The sequence below is a fragment of the Lagenorhynchus albirostris genome, chromosome 20 (assembly GCF_949774975.1).
Source record: "Lagenorhynchus albirostris chromosome 20, mLagAlb1.1, whole genome shotgun sequence".
In the NCBI taxonomy this organism is placed as follows: Eukaryota; Metazoa; Chordata; class Mammalia; order Artiodactyla; family Delphinidae; genus Lagenorhynchus; species Lagenorhynchus albirostris.
The window spans coordinates 47,303,628-47,323,637 of record NC_083114.1 but is presented as its reverse complement, the minus strand read 5'-3'; the positions used below and the strand labels follow the sequence as shown (position 1 = coordinate 47,323,637).

General features: G+C 49.3%; 1 protein-coding gene across 2 annotated transcripts in view; it reads left to right on the top strand.

Moving 5' to 3' along the window:
- The window catches only part of TBCD (tubulin folding cofactor D), a 177,047-nt gene that overhangs the window by 113,434 nt on the left and 43,603 nt on the right, over window positions 1-20,010 (top strand). For both annotated transcript variants that reach the window (XM_060132925.1, XM_060132924.1), the window contains exons 16-20: window positions 1,352-1,381; window positions 5,571-5,656; window positions 12,251-12,331; window positions 17,137-17,210; window positions 18,733-18,850. In XM_060132925.1, coding sequence (XP_059988908.1) covers window positions 1,352-1,381; window positions 5,571-5,656; window positions 12,251-12,331; window positions 17,137-17,210; window positions 18,733-18,850 — 389 coding nt within the window. The remainder of the gene's footprint in view (window positions 1-1,351; window positions 1,382-5,570; window positions 5,657-12,250; window positions 12,332-17,136; window positions 17,211-18,732; window positions 18,851-20,010) is intronic.

Here is a 20,010-nt window from a genome sequence, read left to right as displayed (position 1 = left end):
AAATGTGTTCCTAAATATTGCATGTTACATAAATTGGCATTGTATCTTTTTTCCATTGCCTTTTGGTTGGTTTCATTTTTGCTTTAAAATTTTCTTTAATGAATTTATTGCAAAAGGTGCAAAATGGTACATAGCAAAAGTCGAGTCTCCCTGCTCCCAGTGTGAAAGCTGCATGAGGGCCCTTGGGGCAGTGCCAGTCCAGCTGTGCCTCCCCAGGGCCACCAAGTGCGAGATCTTGGAGACGACCAAGTTTCTGGTTTTCTCTGTTTCCTGCCAGAGGTGTCGGGTGCACGTTTAAACATCACGTGGGGGTCTTTGTGTTCCGTTGTCTTCATTCCTTGTGCACAACTGCATGTGCTCCTCCCAGCGCCCCGCAGGGGATGATGAAGTTGTAGCTGAAATGAAAGCCCTAGAGGTTACGACCTCATTTCCAGGAAGCTCCTGCCCCAGGCATTGGGGCTGCGTCTGCAGGCAGGGTCACCCCTCCCAGGTGCTCCCTGAAGCCACCAGCCACCTGCCCTCTGCCCTCTGACCTGTCTCTCTGGTGGATGGCGCGTGGCGATGAGGTTGCATTGTGCGCAGCTGCACGCCTTGGGCGTTTACTAGCTGGTGGCAAGAAGGTCCACCTAAGGATGCCTCATTCTAAGGTAATGTTTTGACCTTGTGAATAGCCCAGCTCTGGGCCTGTGAGCAGGACATGGAGCATGTCCGTGGCAGGTCCTGGGGAGGACAGCATGGGGAGACCCGGCACTCAGGGTCACTGTCCTGTGAGCTGTCCTCACACATCCCCAGGAAAATGATTTGTGTTTTGGGCTTTTAGTTAACCAAACAGATATGACTCTATTCTTTTTTTTTTCTTTTTTTTTTTTGCGGTATGCGGGCCTCTCACTGCCGTGGCCTCTCCCGTTGTGCAGTACAGGCTCCGGACGCGCAGGCCCAGTGGCCATGGCTCACGGGCCCAGCCACTCCGCGGCATGTGGGATCTTCCCGGACCGGGGCACGAACCCGTGTCCCCTGCATCGGCAGGCGGACTCTCAACCACTGCGCCACCAGGGAAGCCCATGACTCTATTCTTATTTTTGTATCTAAGACCTTGAATTAGGCTTTGGCGTGAAGCTCAGCATTGGGCCGCTAAGCTGATTTTATAAAATTCTTAAATCATGGTTTTAAAGCACACCAGGATGTAAAATCAGAAAGATAAACCACCCTTGAGGCTCTGAGTGGCCAGCACTGAGGATCTTTATTTAAAAAACAGTCATGGCTCATTTGTCCTGGATTTGCTGTGCGTCCATCACTCATGTCCAGCGAGTGCACACCTAACTCACTGCTGTGTTTGTGCTTCTCTTCCTAGGCTGCTTTCCAGGAGAACGTGGGAAGACAGGTATGGCTATTTTCAAAAATCTTCATTCCTAAAACTTCCTGTAGATGTAGAAGTAGAAATAGTAAAGCTACAAACGTGGGTAAAGAATTTACCTAGAATAAGCTAGTACTTCATACTGTGACTTCTGGTCGCAGATTCACTCATAATGTGACTCAGGTGAGTGTTGACACAAGTTTTAAACAATTAGTTGTTGTTTTACAGGAAACTTGAATGTGTAAGTAATTTTCACACACGTCAGAAATCAGTGCTTTGTGCATTGCCGGGGGCCTTCTGATGTTAGCAGTTGCCCGTGGGCGCTGGAGGGGTGTGGGCAGAGGAGCCTGGCAGGGCAGGGGCAGAGACGTGACCCCTGCCTGTCCCACGAGTGGAAGGAGCCAGCTTCTGCCTGCCAGCCGCCCCATGGCCCCTCCTGACTTGACATCGTGCCCCCGGCCCTGAACCTCTTATTGCAGTCAGCCTGGGCTGGGAGGTGTGGCCTTTATCCCCAAGTCATTCATACTGTGTGTGACGATGACCACCCTGGGACACGTGGCCAGTCTGGCAGCAAATGAGCCATCTCAAGGGTCAGTTTCCCATGGCCAGGGGAGCCCAGGAGAGAGATCTGGGCTGGAGGTGAGTGCATTGTGGGCCTGGGGATCAGCAGGTGATACTGGGGACAAGTGGTGATGGGCCTTGAGGGGCAGAGGTCAGGCTGCAGGACCAAGGGGAGCCCACGCAGAGTGGCTGCTCAGCAGGTGGGAGGACGGGAGAGGTGGGCATGCACAAGAGGGAAGGCTTGGACAAACACGGGATTCCAAGACTCCTGCCTGGACGTCTGCGAGAAAGCGTGCATGCAGGGACTGTCCCCTTGGATGCCCTCGAGTCTGTCAGGGTTCCCACAGCGGGGCCGGCCTTGCTGTTGAACCGGGGCCTGCGTTCCCAGTGCTGGGTCCACTCGCCCTTCCTGGGCCGCCAAAGGCCAGGGAGAGGGGGTGATGCTGCAGCTGTGGCTTCCACAGAGGTGTCGTTTGGGGCACGGTGGGAAGTTCTGCCGGAAGTGTGGGCTGCTGGGTGAGGCGCCTCCGTCCACATGGCCTGGGTGTTGGCGAGGGGTCCCCCAGCACTCAGGGTGGAGCAGAGAGAGGAGCCAGCGGGGCTTCAGGCTGGACCAGGTCTGTGGAGGGCGGCCGATCTGCTGACCTTCCATCAAAGGCGACAGAGCAGCCAAGGGGTGGAGAGGAGGGAGGCTAAGCTGGAGGTTCTGCAGCCTGTGCTGTGAGCTGTGAGCGTGTGTGTGGGAGGGGCCGGGCCCTTGAGGTGAGGTGTCCAGTTCTGAATGCAACGTTAAGGCTAAACTGATGCCAAGATGGGTCCAAACGAAGTCTCGGATTCCACAGTCATTGCCAAAGAGAGGGAACCAAATCACTCATCTTGAACTTGAATTCGTGCTACCTTGGAATTGTTGGGGTGCTGCCTCATTCTGCGGGTGTGCTTGTCTGTGGAAGGAGCCCAGTAAGGTCACAGCCTTCCTTCCGTGGCTGGGGGGTGACTGAGACCCAGTATCCTTGGGTGTCTCTTAGTCCTGAATACCTGGAGCCCTGAAAACTTAGAAGAAAGCTGGTCACTAGACAGATGCCAACCTCGGGTGGCGACAGGCTTTGCTGTGTCAGGGCAGCAAGTGCTGCCCGCAGGACGAGGGAGGCTGACAGGGAGAAATGTGGGGTTGTCGAGGGGCCCGCAGGCCAAGATCTGGGCCTGCAGAGGAGGGCGGGGCTGTGATCAAGAAGGGAACTGCTGGAGGCTGAACCAGCGGAGACTGGGTACCCTGAAAGTACCCAGGAGAAGAGGTGTCTCCCTCCCACCTCCAGCCCCCACGGCACCCCTGTCGGCAGAGCCCCAGGTTCCAGAAGACACCAGGGCGATCAGGAGCTGGGCAGTACCGCTCCCTGCGCAGTCGGAGCGTGGGGGCCACTCAGGTTGGGGGGTCCATCAGGGAATGAAGGTGAGCAGCTAGGGTCCTTGTGCCCTTACCCTCCTTGTCTCCCTGTGCACTGGTGTTTATGGTAAAACCGGCCTGCGCAGTCCAGGGAAAGCCATGCCGATGTTTAAGAGGTGCGTACTGTGGGCCTGCACTCAGTGACATCCTTCTGCAGCTTGACGGGAACGAGGAGGAGAAGGATGTGAACCTGCCAAAGGAAATGGGGGCGTGGGAGGGGAGTGTGGAGAGGGCACATGCGTTCCCAGACATGGGGCGAGGCCATGTGTGATGGACTTGCTGAGGGCATGGAGCGCAAGTGAGGGGCAGCAGGGGGCGTGTTTGTCCACGGCCCTGGGGTGGGATGTCCTCCGGGCTCCTGGGTGCGAGCACAGACCCTGTCTTTGGCCACCTTCAGCGACGGGGGAATTTGCAGGAGGAATTTGGTGGGGGTGCCCATCTCTCCGTCCAGGCTCACCTCTGCCCACCGGGGACTCAGGCCTGAGCGAGGGGTCCTGAGCCTCCACTCCCGGCTCCCAGAGAAACCTTGGGAGGGATTTGCTGGAACACAGCCCCCTCTGTCCGTTCTGTCCCTCCTTGCAGGGATGAGCTGTCTGGACAGAGATGTGACACTTCGGTATGCAGTGGCCGGACCAAGAAGATCTTGGGGTGTCAGGAGGCATCTGAACGTTGCCCAGGGGGCGGCAGGCTTGGGTGGTGGAGCAGAGGGCATCACCTCCTCCTGCAGCCACAGTGGCCTTTATCTGACTCTGCCTCAGGCTGGTCTGGGGTGGACTGGAGTCCAGCAGGAGTCAGCCTGGCGTGCGGTTGCCTCTTGGGTGGTGGGGGGCCATCCCCTGCACTGAGCTGTGTCGGGAGGCTTTTAGGTTGGCTTGGGAACCAAACCTCTGATTCTGACATTGTGTCCGTGGCGAACATGCTGGGGTCTGTTGACAATTTGGAGTCAGATCCCAAGTTCTTCATATGCAGGGCTCCCTCGAGACAGTGTGGGAGGTTAGCAGTCAGTGGGTCCGTAGTCTACGGCTTGCTCAGAGTGGGGAAGGGCTCTGGGGACCCAGACCTCACCACACCCTCCTATGGTTGGTGACAGCAAGGCATTCACTCCTTGGTCGAAAGTTTGTCATTTATGTCCTTTTAGAAAACTATTTGGGGACTTCCCTGGTGGTGCAGAGGTTAAGAATCCACCTGCCAATGCAGGGAACAAGGGTTCGAGTCCTGGTCTGGGAAGATCCCACATGCCGTGGAGCAGCTAAATCCATGCGCCACAACTACTGAGCCTGTGCTCTACAGCCCGTGAGCCACAACTACTGAAGCCCATGTGCCCTGTAGCCCATGCGCCACAACTATTGAGCCTACACACTCTAGGGACCATGATCCGCAACAAGAGAAGCCACCACAATGAGAAACCCATGCACCGCAATGAAGAGTAGCCCCTGCTCGCCGCAGCTAGAGAAAGCCCACACACAGCAACGAAGACCCAACGCAGCCCAAAAAAAAACCCCTATTTGTCTTGTTTTCATATTTTCAAGTATTGTTACCAGAGAGTGGTATCAATAATAACTTGCAGACTTCGGGGTGGGGCCTGGACCTAGGCTTTGAGTGTGTCCCTGGGTGTGTTAAGGGGGGCTGTCCCCAACTCCCCAACCCCCTGTTTCAGAGTCTGGTCCTGGGTGTTGGCTGTCAGGCCCCCACATGGGGCCTCCCAGTCGTTGTCTTGTTCATTCTCCTGCCAGCCATGGGGGGTGGGCTCTTGTCCAGGATTCATAGCCCAGGCAGGCGCCGGCCCTTCTGAGGGGACGCTGGGGCCCTTCTGAGGGGACGCTGGGGTCCTTCTGGCCGCCGGGGCACGGGTTGAATGAAATCGGAAGCTTTAATTCTGCCGAAACCTGATGTCTTTTTATGGTGTGTGGTTTAAAGAAAGGGCTCTTACAACATTTTAAAGTTGAAATGCTTGAATTGTTAGGAAAAAAATTTTTAAGTGGTTCAAATAATTTTAGCACAGTGTCCAGCCTTGGAGAGGCAGTTAGTAAAGTGACCTGACTTGGAAGTCCTTGGTTGAGTTCGGTTAAGTGGTGTGTAGTTTTAGCTTTGTTTATATCATGCTTCTTTGTTCATAAAAGTAACATATGTGGATTTGATTATCAAACTTTGAAAATGCCTTTATTCAATAAAATAATTTTTGTCTCTTTTTTTTCCACTTTATTTTTTCATTAGGGTACCTTCCCTCATGGGATTGATATTTTGACCACAGCTGACTACTTTACTGTTGGTAACAGATCTAACTGTTTCCTGGTTATAAGGTAAGTTTTAATATTCATCATAAAATATAGTGATTTCTTTGAGTCACAGATCGGTTTCCACCATTTGGTTTCTTCAGCCTGGAAGGTCCACTAAGGGTAAATTTATGTGTGGAAAGTTAAAAAAGGAATTGAAAACTTTTGAAACTTTTGTGTCAGATTGATTGGACAGAGTGCATAGTGTATGATTCTGTTAACATAAAACTTTGTAAAATGCAAATGAATCCAAAGGGACAGTAGCAGGTCAGGGGTGGACTGGAGAAGGGGAGTGCAGGGTCTGGTCCTGAGAAGGGTGCTCATTTCTTAAAGAGGTATTAAGAGTTTCAAGAACAGTGCTGGGTGATTATTTTTCTCTTAAACCAGCCTGTTTTCGTTGAGAGCTTGGTCTTTTACAGAGAATAGCCACAAGCCAAAACTGGGCATTGCTTTCTGTATGGCCGCTGCTCCACTGGGGAGTTTCTCAGAATGAATTCTTAGATTGGTAGTGACTGTCCTTCTTTTTCTGTTTCAATAAAGTAGTGTTTCCCAAGTTGAAGTTATCTCTAGCCTGTTTATGAGATGAGTAAGAAAGAGGTATTTGAGAAATCAGGTCAAGGAATAAATATTTAACATCCCTAACTGTGGTTTGCAGAAATCACATCAAAACTTAATTTAAGTAAGTAAGTAGTGGGGCAGTGAGTCCACATGTCTTAGTTAACTCATTGCAACACTAATTCAAGACGGGCATGATTTTATGAAGTGACTTATTTGCCTTAAATTGGGAGAGGAAACGCGCCAGTGCTTTTTAAAATTGTTAACTAATATGGGTCTTATGGGTAGATTCCCTAATACCCCTGCTGTGCAGACCATGCAGAAACTACACTTCTCCATAACCAGCATGGACAGATTTTTTTGTTTGTTTTTTTTAACGTGGCATTTGGCCTCCTTCCCAGAAACAATCTTTGACCAAGCACACTGTATTTTTAGCATCCTTTTGACCTTTCCTCAACATTTAATGGTCTTCTGTGCCTTATCAGTTCTTTCCTATTTTAATTCTGTTTCCTTTGATTGTTAATATTTGAACATATATTTTACATGGGGAATCTCTTACCTTTGCCTGAGTTTCATGGGTAAAAGAACTCGTAGTTTTTGGCCTTGGCATGCTTTTCTTGTGGCTGAGGTCTCTGAGCTGGTCTGCGTTTCATAGATGGGCTGGCTCAGGGTCTGTCTTCCACAGAGGGTTCTGCACACTTCTGTGGATGAGAGGCAGTCTGTGAGGAGGGGTCCAGCAGTCATGGGGGACAGGGTCTGTGGCTGTACCCCATCACCACAGGGCGCTTGGGGGAGCTCTTCCCTTGCCCCAAGGCAGGGCTGACACCCAGGGTCCTGCTGTCAGCCTGGACGGCAGGGCAGAGGGGAGGGGGGCACGTGGTAGAGGGAACTGTGCCCAGGGAGCCTGGTGTGGGGTAGGGGACAGCCCTGCAGGGAAGGGTCCAGAGTCAGCCTGGGGTGGTGGGGCTTCTGAGCCAGAGTGGGGCCTTGGGTTGTCCTGAGGTCAGGGAACCAGGTTTGACGGTCAGATCTGCATTTTGAATATACCACTGTGACTGCATTTTGGTAACTGGAAGCAAGGAGACAGGGCCCCCTTACAAGGTAGGGGATGATCAGAGGGTGGCCAGGGCCCCTCACAACGTGTGAGACATGGTCAGGGGACAGCTAGGGCACAGGGTTGGGTCCTCTGGCGAGAGTGGGTGTGGTCAGGAGAGTGGAGGTGTTGGGGTGCACCATGAGGGAGAAAACGCCTGTGGGTTTTGGGGACGGTCCGGAGCTCAGATTCACTGAACACGCGGGGCTCGCAGCACATCTGAGTGGACGCATGGGCCGATGTGCGGATGGTTCTCCTGGAGACTGGAGTGTGCGACACATGGATGGGAATTGAAACATGTGGATGAAGACCATCAGGTGGGGGGGACCAGCATCGTCTTACCTCTACTTTTGCCTCAGAGCTTTGTCACGGTGCTGGTGACACACAGGAAATTGCACGTATTTAATGTGTAGGTTCTGATCAGTGTTGACAGGCACAGAGCTTTGTCACCACAATGCAGATAGAGACCCGTCTCCACAGGATTTCTGGGCGCCCCTTCTCCAGGCACCGGTCTGTTCCTGTCACTCTGGGTTGTTGGGTGAATGGAGTCGTGTGGCGTGGGCTCTGGGTGCTGTTCTGGCCGCCTGCGCTCTGCCTGCTCTCCCGGATGTGTCCTCCCTGCGTGAGTGCCCACGCGTTCCTAGTTCCCTCGTGTGATGAACCACGTTTTCCCCTGTGAGGGACATCTAGAGGTTTCCAGGTTAGGGCTTCGATCACCTTCGTGTGCACGTCTGTCTCTGGGCAGGTGCTTTCCTTTATCTGGTTAAACACCTGGGAGTGAAGTGGCTGGATCCTGATTGTTTTAAGGAACTGCCAGGTGGCTTTCCAGAGTGGCTGCATCATTTTACCCTGTCCTTGCTAGCCCTTGGTGTGGTCATTGTTTTTAATCGTAGCCATTCTGATGGATGTGCAGGAGGAGCTCATTAATTTGTGTTTTCCTAACAACTAATGACGTTGAGCATCTTTTCACGGGCTTATTGGACAAATCTTTTGCCTGTTTATCTATTGGATTGGTTGTTTTCTTCTTACTGAGACTTTGAGAATTCTTCCTATGCTCTGGACACAAATCCTTTCTCAGGTCCATGATCTGCAGATGTTTTCTCCTGGCCCGTGGCTTGTTCTTTCAGCGTCCTGTGTATTCCTAAGACAAAACCCTTTGTTAAAAATTAGCTTTATTTGTGTTCTCCTATTTCATGACATATGATTTATATACAGTAAAATTCACTAATTTAAAATGTGGGTTTTGGCAGATTGTGTAACCACTGCTGCAGTCAACACAGGGAATGTTTCTGTCGCTCCAGAAAGTTCCCTCATGCCCTGGCCCTGACAGCCTCTGAGCTGCCTTCTGTCACTGGAGTTGACCTTTTCTAGAACTTGTAGGACAGTCCCGTGGCACGCGGGCTCCTGTCACTGTACGTCATCGTTCATCCATGCTGCTCAGTAGCGGTCCACCGCGTGGACTGCAGCTTGTCTCCCTCTCGCCAGCTGGTGGTCGTCCGGGCCCCTTGGCTTTGCATGTGTGCATATGGGTGGTTCTTCTGTTTGCCCAGCTGTTTTCTGCTGTGACTTAACGAGCAGTCGTGAGCAATTTTTATTGGTTTGTCTTCTTGCAATTGTAAATTTCCTTAACAGATTGCTGGCACCACAACACTGCATCCTTCTAGAGAAGCATTTTGTCACATTTTGCTTTCTAGTAGTTTGCTTTCCAGTCATTTTGCACGTTCCTGTCCCATGAGTTCTTCAAACTAAGGAAACCTCAGAGTGAACTTTCTCTCTTATTTCCTAACTCGGTGAACAGCATGCCATTCACATCATCAACTCAGTTTTGCTTCTCCTTCTCTCACTCCCCACGTCCGGTTGGTGACCTAGTTCTGTCACTCTTGCATCCCTAACAGCCCTCAAATGTTCATTCTGCTTGTCCGGTCAGCTGTCACCGTAGCCCAGCTCTCACTGTCCTGTACACTTGCAGAGCCTCCACGACCCCACCCCCGTCACTTGTCTGAGTGCAGAACGGAGCGCTTTCTCTTTGTCACACCACCACCCTGCCTCCCGGCCCCCAGCAGGCCATGTATCCTCCTTGGCTCACCTCCCCCAGTCCTCCGCCCTGTGGTGGACGCCCCTCTTGGTTCGCACTTGGCCGCTGTGCAGACTGAGTGCTCAGTAAGTGCTGAGCGCTGCCTGGGCTGGCAGTGCCAGCCATGCGTCGTCTCCAAGGTCAGCCGCTAGTTGGTGCCAGAGCTTGCACTAGAACTCAGGTGGCCGACCTCTGTTTAGTGTTTTTTCTTTGAGGCCACTGTTTTGTCTGCCTGCGTCTCTGGACGCTTTGGAGGTTCAGGATGCTGGCCTGGGGTGGGTCTATCTGTTGGGTGGGCCAGGGGCCTGTAGGTTATGTGGGGCCAGGAATTGTGTCTTGCCTCCATTTCTGACAGCTTCAACAGCTTCTCTGCTGTCCTCACTTTTCTGTTTTCTTCTTCTGACTCTCTCTCAAGCGGTTTCATCGTCTTCAGGGGGGCTCTCAATCCACCTCGCTGCTGGTGAAGCCTCTGCTTTTCTTCCTGTCACGCCCAGAGCAAAGATTTTTCCCCGACTCAACTCTCCCAGACCTCACACCTTGTAGCACACGCATGCCCGCCCAGCGCCCCTGTTCATGCTGTGCACGTGCCGTGTGCCGGCACAGGAGTTGAGTAAAATCGTGACTCTCCCTTCTTGGCCTTCTGTGCCATCCGCTGTGTCCCTCAGCCTCCGTGTAACACGGGTGGTGGTCAGGTCCGTGGTGGGGTTATGTGGATGGTGTGGCAGGTTCAGACAATATTTGTGAGCAATTGGGTGTCTTAGACGCATGAAGTATAAAAGTGCATATTTTGGAATAAGTGATACATGTTCGTGGTATAAAATTCAGAAGGTGCAGGGGGTATTTAGGGAAAACCAGTGTATCTCACCTCTCCTTCCAGGCACCTGGTTCTACCCTGGGGCTCCCTGTTGGCCCCAGTTCCTTGTGTCTTCTAGAGAGATTTGGTTCATATCCTGCCTGTGGGTGTGTCGACTTCCTTCTGTCCACGCTGAGCGGTGGCACACAGTGCACAAGGTTGGAACCCCTGAAGTGCTCATCTTCAGAGGCTCGGTCAAGTACAGGCACACCTTGGGGATATTGTGGGTTCGGGGCCAGACCACCGCAATAAAGCGAGTATCCCATTAAAGTGAGTTGCACGAATTTTTTGGTTTCCCAGTGCGTATCAGAGTTATCTTAACACTGTACTGTAGTCTGTTAGGTGTGCAATAGCATTATGTCTAAAAAAACAATGTACATGCCTTAATTTAAAAATGCTTTATTGCTCAGCAGTGCTAACCATCATCTGAGCCTTCAGCGAGTCACAGTAGTAACATGAGAGATCACTGTTCACATATCACCATAACACATACAATAATAATATCGAAAAAGTTTGAAATGTTGCAGAAATTACCAGAATGTGACACAGACACAAAGCAAGCGAATGCTGCTGGAAAATGGTGCCGACATGCTCGATGCAGTGTTGCCACAAATCATCAATTTGTAAAATATGCAGCATCTGTGAAGCGCAGTAAAACGAGGTCTGCCTGCGGTAATAAGGATGAGCTCTTAGCAGTAAGGAGGCAGCTCTGTGTGTCCTGTTTCAATACAGCAGAACGCACACACCGTACGCTGCCTGTGACGTCCTGCGTCTTGGAGAGCCTTCCATATCTGGACATGGAGTGTGACCTGTAGATCTCCCTTCCTGGCCGTTGGCTTCTGTCCAGTCTTTTGCTGTTATAAACGATGTGAAGTGAATATTCTTGTATATATCACTTCTCACCTGTGTGCTTATAGCTGAGTGAATTAACAGAAGTGGGATTGCTAAACCAAAGGGCATTACATTTTCAATTTCCTGGGCAGTGCCACTTGCTGTCTCTAGAGGCTGTGCCAAGACGCTGTCCCCAGCAGTGTCTCTGTACGCTTCTAGAGCCTTCCAGCAGCAGCTGTCAACCCCTCTGGCTTTGGCAGTTTGACAGATGGACAAAAGTTTCCTTTCCATTTCCCAGTGAATGAGGCTGAATGTTTGAGCTGCATCTTCTTTCTTTTCTGTAAATTTTAATGATTTTTCTACTAGGCGATGGCATTTTCTTATTGATTTGGAAGAACTCCATTATACAGAAGGCTCTTGTCTGTGATAGTAGTTGCAGATATTTTTGATTTTGTTTATGGTGTGTTTTTCCTGATAGCATTTTTCTCTTTTGGTTGAGTGTTTGAATGTACTGGTCTCTTCTTTTTTGGCTTCTGGGTTTTGAGTCTTAATTAGAAAGGCCTGTCCCACTTGGAGATTTTTTTTTTTAATTCTCCTGTGGTATTTTCAGGAGATGTAACTCTTACTTTTAAGGCATAATTATGCTCCATCTGCTGTCCTCGTATGAAGCGTACAGTAGCGAGTGCTGGCAGCACGCACACCTGGGTGACCAGCGCCGTCACTGAGATATGGAGGGCTCAGCACCTCGGCTCCGGGAGCCGCCCGTAGCTCGCTGATGCCTTTTGTAGAATGTCACACGAGTGGAGTCAGAAAGGATGGACCCCTGTGCCTGGCTCCTTTCTGTCAGCGCAGTGGTTTCTGAGAGTCATGCTTGTTGTGTGTGTCGGTAGCTTGTTCCTCTTTGTTGCTGAGCTGTCTTGAGTCTGTGGCTGTTCCGCAGTTTATCTGTTAGTCCATCTGTTATAGACATTTAGGTTGTTTTGCGTTTTGGGCTCCGATGAATGAAGCTGCTTAAGCATTTGTTTAGAAGTCTTTTTGTGGATGTATATATCTTCATTTCTTTTGGATACGTACTTATAAGGGGATTTCTGTCTATTTATAAGAAACTTCGGAACTGGTTTTGAAAGCGGTCGTACCGTTTTACGTTCTCGTAAGCCGTGTGTGAGTTCCTGTTCCTCCACATTCTCATCAACTCTGAATATTGTTTTTTTCCAGCACGTTTATTGCCGGCTTTCCTGAATACACACAACCAATGATAGACCACCTGGTTACCATGAAGATAAACCATTGGGATGGGTAGGTTTTGTGTTTTTGTGTTTGCCTAATTAGCTTATCTGTCAAATAAGAATTCTTATTTTTTCCCAAAGGAGAGATTAAATTGAGCTCGTAAGCCTTGAGTATATTGTCTAATTGTAGATTTCTTTTTTTTTTCAGTTTATATACATATATACATATATTTTTCCATTTAAACTTTTTATTTTATATTGGAGTATAGCTGATTAACAGTGTGATAGTTCAGGTGCACAGCAGAGCGACTCAGCCATACATAAACATGTATGCATTCTCCTCAAACTGCCCTCCCATCTAGGTAGATTTCATATTTTAAAGTAACTCCTGAGAAGTAACGTAAGTTCCAGTCTTCATGCCTGATGTGTTGGTTAATGGTCTATCTCCAGTTTTACTTCTGGAGACCTCAGTGAAGTCTGCTGGGTGTGGAAACTTTGCCGTGTCATGGAGGGCGGGTAGCCTCCTGAGGGCGAGGACCTTAGGCTGTGGGATCTGCCTCATCTGCGGCCAGGGCATCCCAGCTCGAGTCTGATCCATGTGGCCGCTTAGCCGTCTTCTCCATCCTTCCTGGAGCCAGGCAGGCCTGTAGCTTTTTCGTGATTACGAAGCAGCTTCAAGGTGTCTTAGCATTTCCAGCAGTTAAACGTGTCCCTTCAAAGGGGAGGGCCAGTGTATAACCCGGAGCGGGTATCAGTGCTTCTGTCAGCACCTCAGGGAAGACAGCTTATTTTCTCTTGGGAGGCTCGGTGTGGCTGCTGGTGCTCAGGCCGTGGTCTGAGGGACACAAACGCCAAGTAGCTTCTTCAGGTTCTGCGTCCGGAACCCCAGCTTACAGTGGGTGTTAGTTGCAGTCAATAGGACATTTAAAACCAAAATTGCAACTGTGTCATCCATGGTGTTAGACTAAACTCTTGAGCTATTGAAATCTCCAGCTGTTGTTGAAATGTTTATTTCTTCTTTCATTTCTGTCAGGTTTCCTTCACATATTTTGGGTGGGACTCTCTGGTTAGGTGCAATTACATTTCTAACTTTTGTATCTTCCAGATGTATTGACCCTTTATTGTTATGAAATGTCCCTTTTTGTTTCACAGTTAGATTTCTTGTCTTAAAGTGTAATTTGATATTGTTATGGCTGAAGGGTTGGCAAGCTTTTTCTTTAAAGGGCCAGAGAGTGAACATTTTAGGTCACTGTCCCATGTATTTTATTGTTTTTTTCTTTTCTAAGATTTATTATTTATTTATTTAATTTATTTTTGTCTGTGTCGGGTCTTAGTTGTGGCACGCAGGATCTTTGCTGAGGCATGTGGGATCTTTCGTTGGGGGGGCGCAGGCTCTTCGTTCTGGTGCGCAGGCTTCTCTCTAGTTGTGGTGTGCAGGTTTTCTCTTCTCTAATTGTGATGCACGGGCTCCAGGGCACACGGCCTCTGTAGCTGTGGCGGGTTCCAGGGCGAGTGCTCTGTAGTCTGCGGCATGCGAGCTCTCTAGTTGAGGTGCGCAAGCTCAGTAGTTGTGGCGCATGGGCTTAGTTGCCCCGCTGGCATGTGGGATCTTAGTTCCCTCACCAGGGATCGAACCCGTGTCCCCTGCATTGCAAGGTGAATTCTTTACCACTGGACCACCAGGGAAGCCCCCTGTTTTTTTTCTTTTTAAACCCTTTAAAAATGTGAAAACCATTAGAAGCTGGGGCCTTACAAAAAGAGGCCTCTCACAGCCACTATTGTCCTGCACCCTTGTCTGTGTGTCAGGGGGATGGCAGATGGTCCCGCCTTTACATCCAGCCTGACGGCGTCTGCCTTTTGTTTGAGGGCTTCAGTCCTTTCACATCTGAAGTGGTTATCAATTTATACCTGTCATTTTGCTATTTGGTTTCTATTTTTTCTTTTTTTGTTGTTGTTAATTTTATTTAAAATATTCTTTGTGGAAATACTCTGTTTAGTATAAGCTCTAAAAACCTGAAGTTTCCAGGATGTATGAATCACAGAATGGAGGGGAAATTGCAGTCAGATTTGAAGGTCCTTACGATAACACCTGCTCACATTTTCTCAAATGTTGGGATTCACAGAGCATGATTATGACCTAATTTTCTTATGATTCTTCAGAGATGGAGATATTTCTGCCTTTCTCTGTTTTTGGCCTGGGGGATTACATCCATGAGGAGATATCAGCTAAAAGTTCATAAATAGGGTCTCTTCAATTTCCTGTGAATACATGGCTTGTAGAAAATGGGGAGCCTTAGAGAATTCTTTACAGACATTCTTTAGTGGTGTATTTATACCTTCACTAGTGTAGGTATTCTATTATACTTTTAATAGTATACACTTTTGAGAAGTATTATCCGTTGTTTTGGGTTTCTTTTTAAACATTTTCTGATAAACAACTAGCTCCTACAGTATAGCACAGGGAACTATATTTAATATCCTGTGATAAACCATAATGGGAAAGAATGTGGAAAAGAATATATATGTATAACTGAGTCACTCTGCTGCACAGAAATTAACACATTGTAAATCAACTATAATTCAATAGAATTAAAAAAATTTTTCTGATACTTAGACATACCCCAAATAATTTATGTATCAAAATAAACATAATTAAAAATTTTTTGACTGTGATAAAATACATGTAATATTTATCTTAATCATTTTTAGTGTAGAGTTCAGCTAAGTACATTCCCCTTTCTGTACAACCAACTTTTTCATCTTGCAAAACTGAAACTCTGTCCCGGTTAATCATCGACTCTCCCTCCCCTTGGCAGCCCCCATTCTCCTGTCTGTCTCTGAATGTAACTCCTCTAGGAATCTCATATGGAATCCTACAGGATTTGTCCTTCTGTGACTGGCTGATTCCACTCAACATACTGTCCTCCAAGGTTCATCTGTGTTGTAGCATGTGTCAGAATTTCCTTCCTTTTTAAGGCTGAACAATATTCGATTGTATATACATGCCACATCTTCTTTATCCATTCATCCGTCCATGGATACTTGGGTTGCTTCCACATTTTAGCTGTTGTGAGTAATGCTGCTTTGAATATGGGTGTATATATATCTCTTCAAGACCCTGCTTTCAGTTTTTTGGGTATATACCCAGAAGTGGGATTGTAAGCTTAAATAGTAATTCTATTTTTAATCTCAAAGCCATACTGTTTTTCATAATGGCTGTACCATTTAACATTCCCACCAGCAATGCACAAGGATTCCAATTTCTGCAAATCCTCACCAGTACTTGTTATTTTCTTTCTTTCTTTTTCTTTTTAAATAGTGTCGATCTTAATGGGTGTGGGGTGTGAGATGGTATTTCACTGTGGTTTTGATTTGCATTTCCCTAATGATTAGTGACGTTGAGCATCTTTTCATATGCTTGTTGGCTATTTGTATATCATATTTGGAGAAATAGTTCAAGTCCTTTGCCCATTTTAAAATGCAGTTACTTGGTTTTCGTTGCTGTTGTTGGGTTGTAAGAGTTCTTTATATATTCTGGATGTTAGTCCCTTACCAGATACATGATTTGCAGATATTTCCTCCCATTCTGTAGGTTGCCTTTGCACTCTGTTGCTTGTATCCTTCGATGTGCAGACGTTTAAATTTTAACGTAGTCCAGTTTACCTGTTATCAGTGTATATAGTTTTACTTTTGCCTGTGCTTTTGGTGTTACATCCAAGAAAACATTGCCAAATCTAAGGTCATGAAGCTTTTCCCCTGTGTTTTCTTCTAAGAGTTTTATAGTTTGAGGTCTGTCATTTAGATGGTAAATATAATATTTTTAAATACAGAAAGCTTATCCTCAAAGTGCACTAATTAGAGGATAAGTGTAACTAAGCCTGTTAGAATAGCTGCCTCCTTGGCAACTGTGGGGCTTTATCTGCTCTGAGACCTGATCACTCAGCCTTCAGAAGTGGCTTCCTGAACGGGCTCTTAGCACATGAGACCTCCCTGCCTTGAAGAGCTGGCTGTTTTCTGTTGGAAGCAGACCCCTAAGCTGGTCTGGGAGCATCGAGAGGCCCCGGGCATACACAGGAGGGGAAGGATCTCCTGCCCCAGCATCCACTTTCATCCTCCAAGTGCTTCTCTCTGGTGCTTGTGTACTTGGAACGTATAATGATCAAACTGCAGATGCCCCCTTTTGCACGTTTCTTTTTTAATATCGTTATCATGTTCTGTCTTGTTCTGTAGTCCTCCTAAGTATTATTTTAAGGAAATGACTGCTTCCTGTTCTGTCTGGAGCTCTTGGCAGTGCCCTCCTGACTTTTAGTGCTGGGACGGGGCTGGGGGGGCGTGGGGGAGGGTGTCAGCTTCACAAGTCGCTCTCAAGGTTTGATCAGACCTGTCTGGCCCCTGGCAGGTTCCGGAGGGAACTCGGCTTCATTAGCCCGTCCTGGGGTCGTCCTTCTGTTCTGTGTGTTGAGAATGTAACAGACGTGCGTTGACCGGAAATGTTTGCACTGATGTGATGTATGCCTCCTGTTTATTAGCTTAGCCCTCGATCTTCCCAGTGGTGGTTTCACAGGCTCTCCAGTACTTGCGTCCTCTGCGTCCCTCGGGGTGCAGGAGGTTGGAGACATACTGTGCCATCCAGCGCCATGCAGATGGCAGTTGTGTCCTGACGGGGACTTGCATGTAGTGCCTCCTCTTGGTGAAGTCTCTCTCCCTCATTTGTTATGAGCAGAGGTTCTTACTTGCTTGTTAGTTTGTGTTTGTTTTCATAGTGTTTGACTAAGTGGCCATTTGACAGCTCCGGTGCACTGTCCTCTCTATAATTGAATAAAGCCAGAATCCTCGAAATGAAGGACTAACAGTGTTCTCTGCCCCGCCCCCCAGGGCCATCAGGGAGCTGTCGGCCAAGGCACTGCGGAACCTGGCTCAGCGAGCACCCGAGCACAGCACCCGTCATGGTAGGCGCTCCTCCTCACACTAGCACATGCGTGTGCACCACGGACACATGCACGAACACGCAGCAGGAAGCCCCGGAGGCCCCCTCACTGATTCTAAGGCCTGGGGGTTTCTCTCTTGCTGAGAAGGCTTTGAAGAACTTGTCTGTGCTTCATCAGGGACAGCACACAAACCAGGTACCATGGCCTCTGGGAGCGCAGGTGCTGTGACCACTGAGGTGTGTGTGTCCCCAGGAGCCACAGGATTCCTGCGCCATCCCAGCAGGAATCGATGGATCTGCTGCACACTGTGTGTTTCAGAAGTAGCCTTAAAACAACAAGTGAAGTAACTCATAATGTAACATATTAAACAGTGAGCTGCTTCCCTGGGGCTGCAGTGGATTTGCTGACTTCCTGGGCCAGGCCTGAGCGCACTTTACTCAAGAACAGAACAGCCAGTCTGAACTGATGACACGCCCTTATCATTAAGGAAAGAACCTGTATATGTTCCATCATGTTTTTTCTACTTGGAATAAGTAGGCATCTGATTTTAATTTAGGGAACAATACACAAATTTCTCCACATTATACTTATTCCCACTGACATTTATTAGAGAAGTAACTGTTGGTTGGATCATGGTTCTTCATTTGGAGTTACTGGTTTTAATCACACACTCTGGGATTTTAAATGAAGATTTGGGGCATGTTACCTCCTAAGGGCCCTTTCAGCTTCGTGGTCTGTTAATTAAGCTTAATGTCAGGAATCTCACCTGGTGTTTATTTTCCTTTTATGATAATCCTGCTGCCTGAATGAAGGGGACACTTTCTTCCCAGTTCAAGAGTGCTGACCGCCCCAGGATAAGGGATTTCCCTGATTCTTAAACACTGACCGCTACCAGCTGCCACGTCTGAGTGCCTGTGTGGGCCCTCTCCTGGCAAGGACGCTGTGGCCTCTGCCCGGCTGTGATTGTGGTTCCCCCTGGTTGGTGGGGCTGGTGGGGCTGGTGGGGCTGGTGGAGCAGAGCCGCTGTGGGTGCGGCTCCTTGTCTGCGCTCCCTGCCAGGCTTCCAGGACTGTCTGACTTTGCTTTCTGTCCCCAGAGCACAGGCGTGGAGGCTTCCTCTGCTCTGATCAGGAGAGGGCGAGCTCTAGGCTGAGGCACCGTGTGTTTGCTGTAGGGTCCTGCAGCCCGGCCTCTGTCCTCCCTGACCCCTGGGCAGAGCCCTGGCAGCCCCTGAACAGCAGGAAAGACCTGGAAAACAGTCTCTTTTCCTTCTTCCCTGCTGTCTGTTCTCACCCTGGGTCACCACCCTGTGTCCGGAGCCCCGAAGAGCATGTGCTGTCTGGGGGCAAGTGTCATCCTCGTTCACATTCCTGCTTGCTGCCCTAGTGTCTGCTGACAAAGTCTGGCATGTCAGAGACTTTAGTTTAGCCTTGGTTGTGAGATAATGATCCTGACAGAGATAACTGAGTGGGTTTGTTTCTCCCCTGGATCCTGAACCCTCGCGTCTGTCACCCTGTGTGCATCTCCCATGTGTCCTTTGCAGTTTTCCCGCGTCTGCTGTCGATGACACAGAGTCCAGACCTACACACTCGGCACGGGGCTGTGCTCGCCTGCGCAGAGGTCACCCACAGCCTGTACACACTGGCCGTGCAACAGGGCAGGTAGGAGCTGGGTCACAGCTGGGGCCCTGTCCACGCGCCCCTTCCTTTGTGCCGGCAGCATGGTCTCCAGGGGCCCTGTGCTCCTGACGATGTCTGTCAGTGGTCCCCTGTCCTCTCTGGGGTACCCCACCTCTCTGAGCTTCTGTCACCTCGCTCTTTCTGAGGTAAACAGATTGTAAAAGCAAAGACACGTTTTCAGAGTTTGTGTTGAGTAGCTCATATATTCAGTTTTCTTTGTTCATTTATCACTTTCAATAATTTAAAATACCAGAGAATATAAATTTAAAAGTGTCTACCGGGAGCCTTTTCTGCTGGCTCAGTTAGTATAAATAACGATAGACACGCAGCTTGGGGTTGCTGAGAAGGTCCGAATGTTGAGAATGTTTTGTGAAGCAGCTGCTTCGTCTTCCTACTTGATTTTCCAACTGACTTTTCCTCAGAGGCAAAAGCTCAGAGCATACTGTGATGTCTGTGCTGTGGTTCTTGGACTCCAGCTTGGGGAAAACTGTATTTTAAGTGGCTTCCTGTCCTTCGAGGTGATTTCCTGGGGACACAGTGATAGCAGGTCCGAGTTGACCCTGCTTCTCTCCCCACAGTCCGTTTGAATGACATCTGCGAGGGGGTGAAATGGCACCTGTGGGCTTGGCCGAGGACCTGGCATTTATGGAATCCTCTCCTGGTGCAGCTGTGCAGGACTCACCTAATCCCCTGGCAGTGCGTGTGACAACACGTTTCCCCCCAGGGAAGGCTAGAGAGACCGGCCCCCGGGGGTTTTTTGGGGGCTGGTCGTGTGGGTTCTCTACCTGCCATGAGCCCAAATCCCAGACTCCCAGAAGAAATCAGGTTTCAGCATAATCCACGTGGTTTGTGCAAACAGTCTGGGCAGTTAGGGAATGGGGAGAGCCCTCCCGAAATCCAGGTTTCTGGGTGCCGAGCAGGCCTGTCCAGGGCGGCAGTGAGGCCACTGGCTGCAGGGCCCTGACCGCAGCCTCAGCCGCTGTACTCTTTTCCAAAGCAAGTCACGCGGCGCCTGGGAGCTGGGCTGCTCCCCGTCCCGGGGCCGCAGATTCTTCCCGAACATGGGGTCCCCGCTCTCAAGCAGGCGCCTCATCACAGCCCTGTCTCTATTGTCTGCTAACCGCTGACTGAGAAGGTCTTCC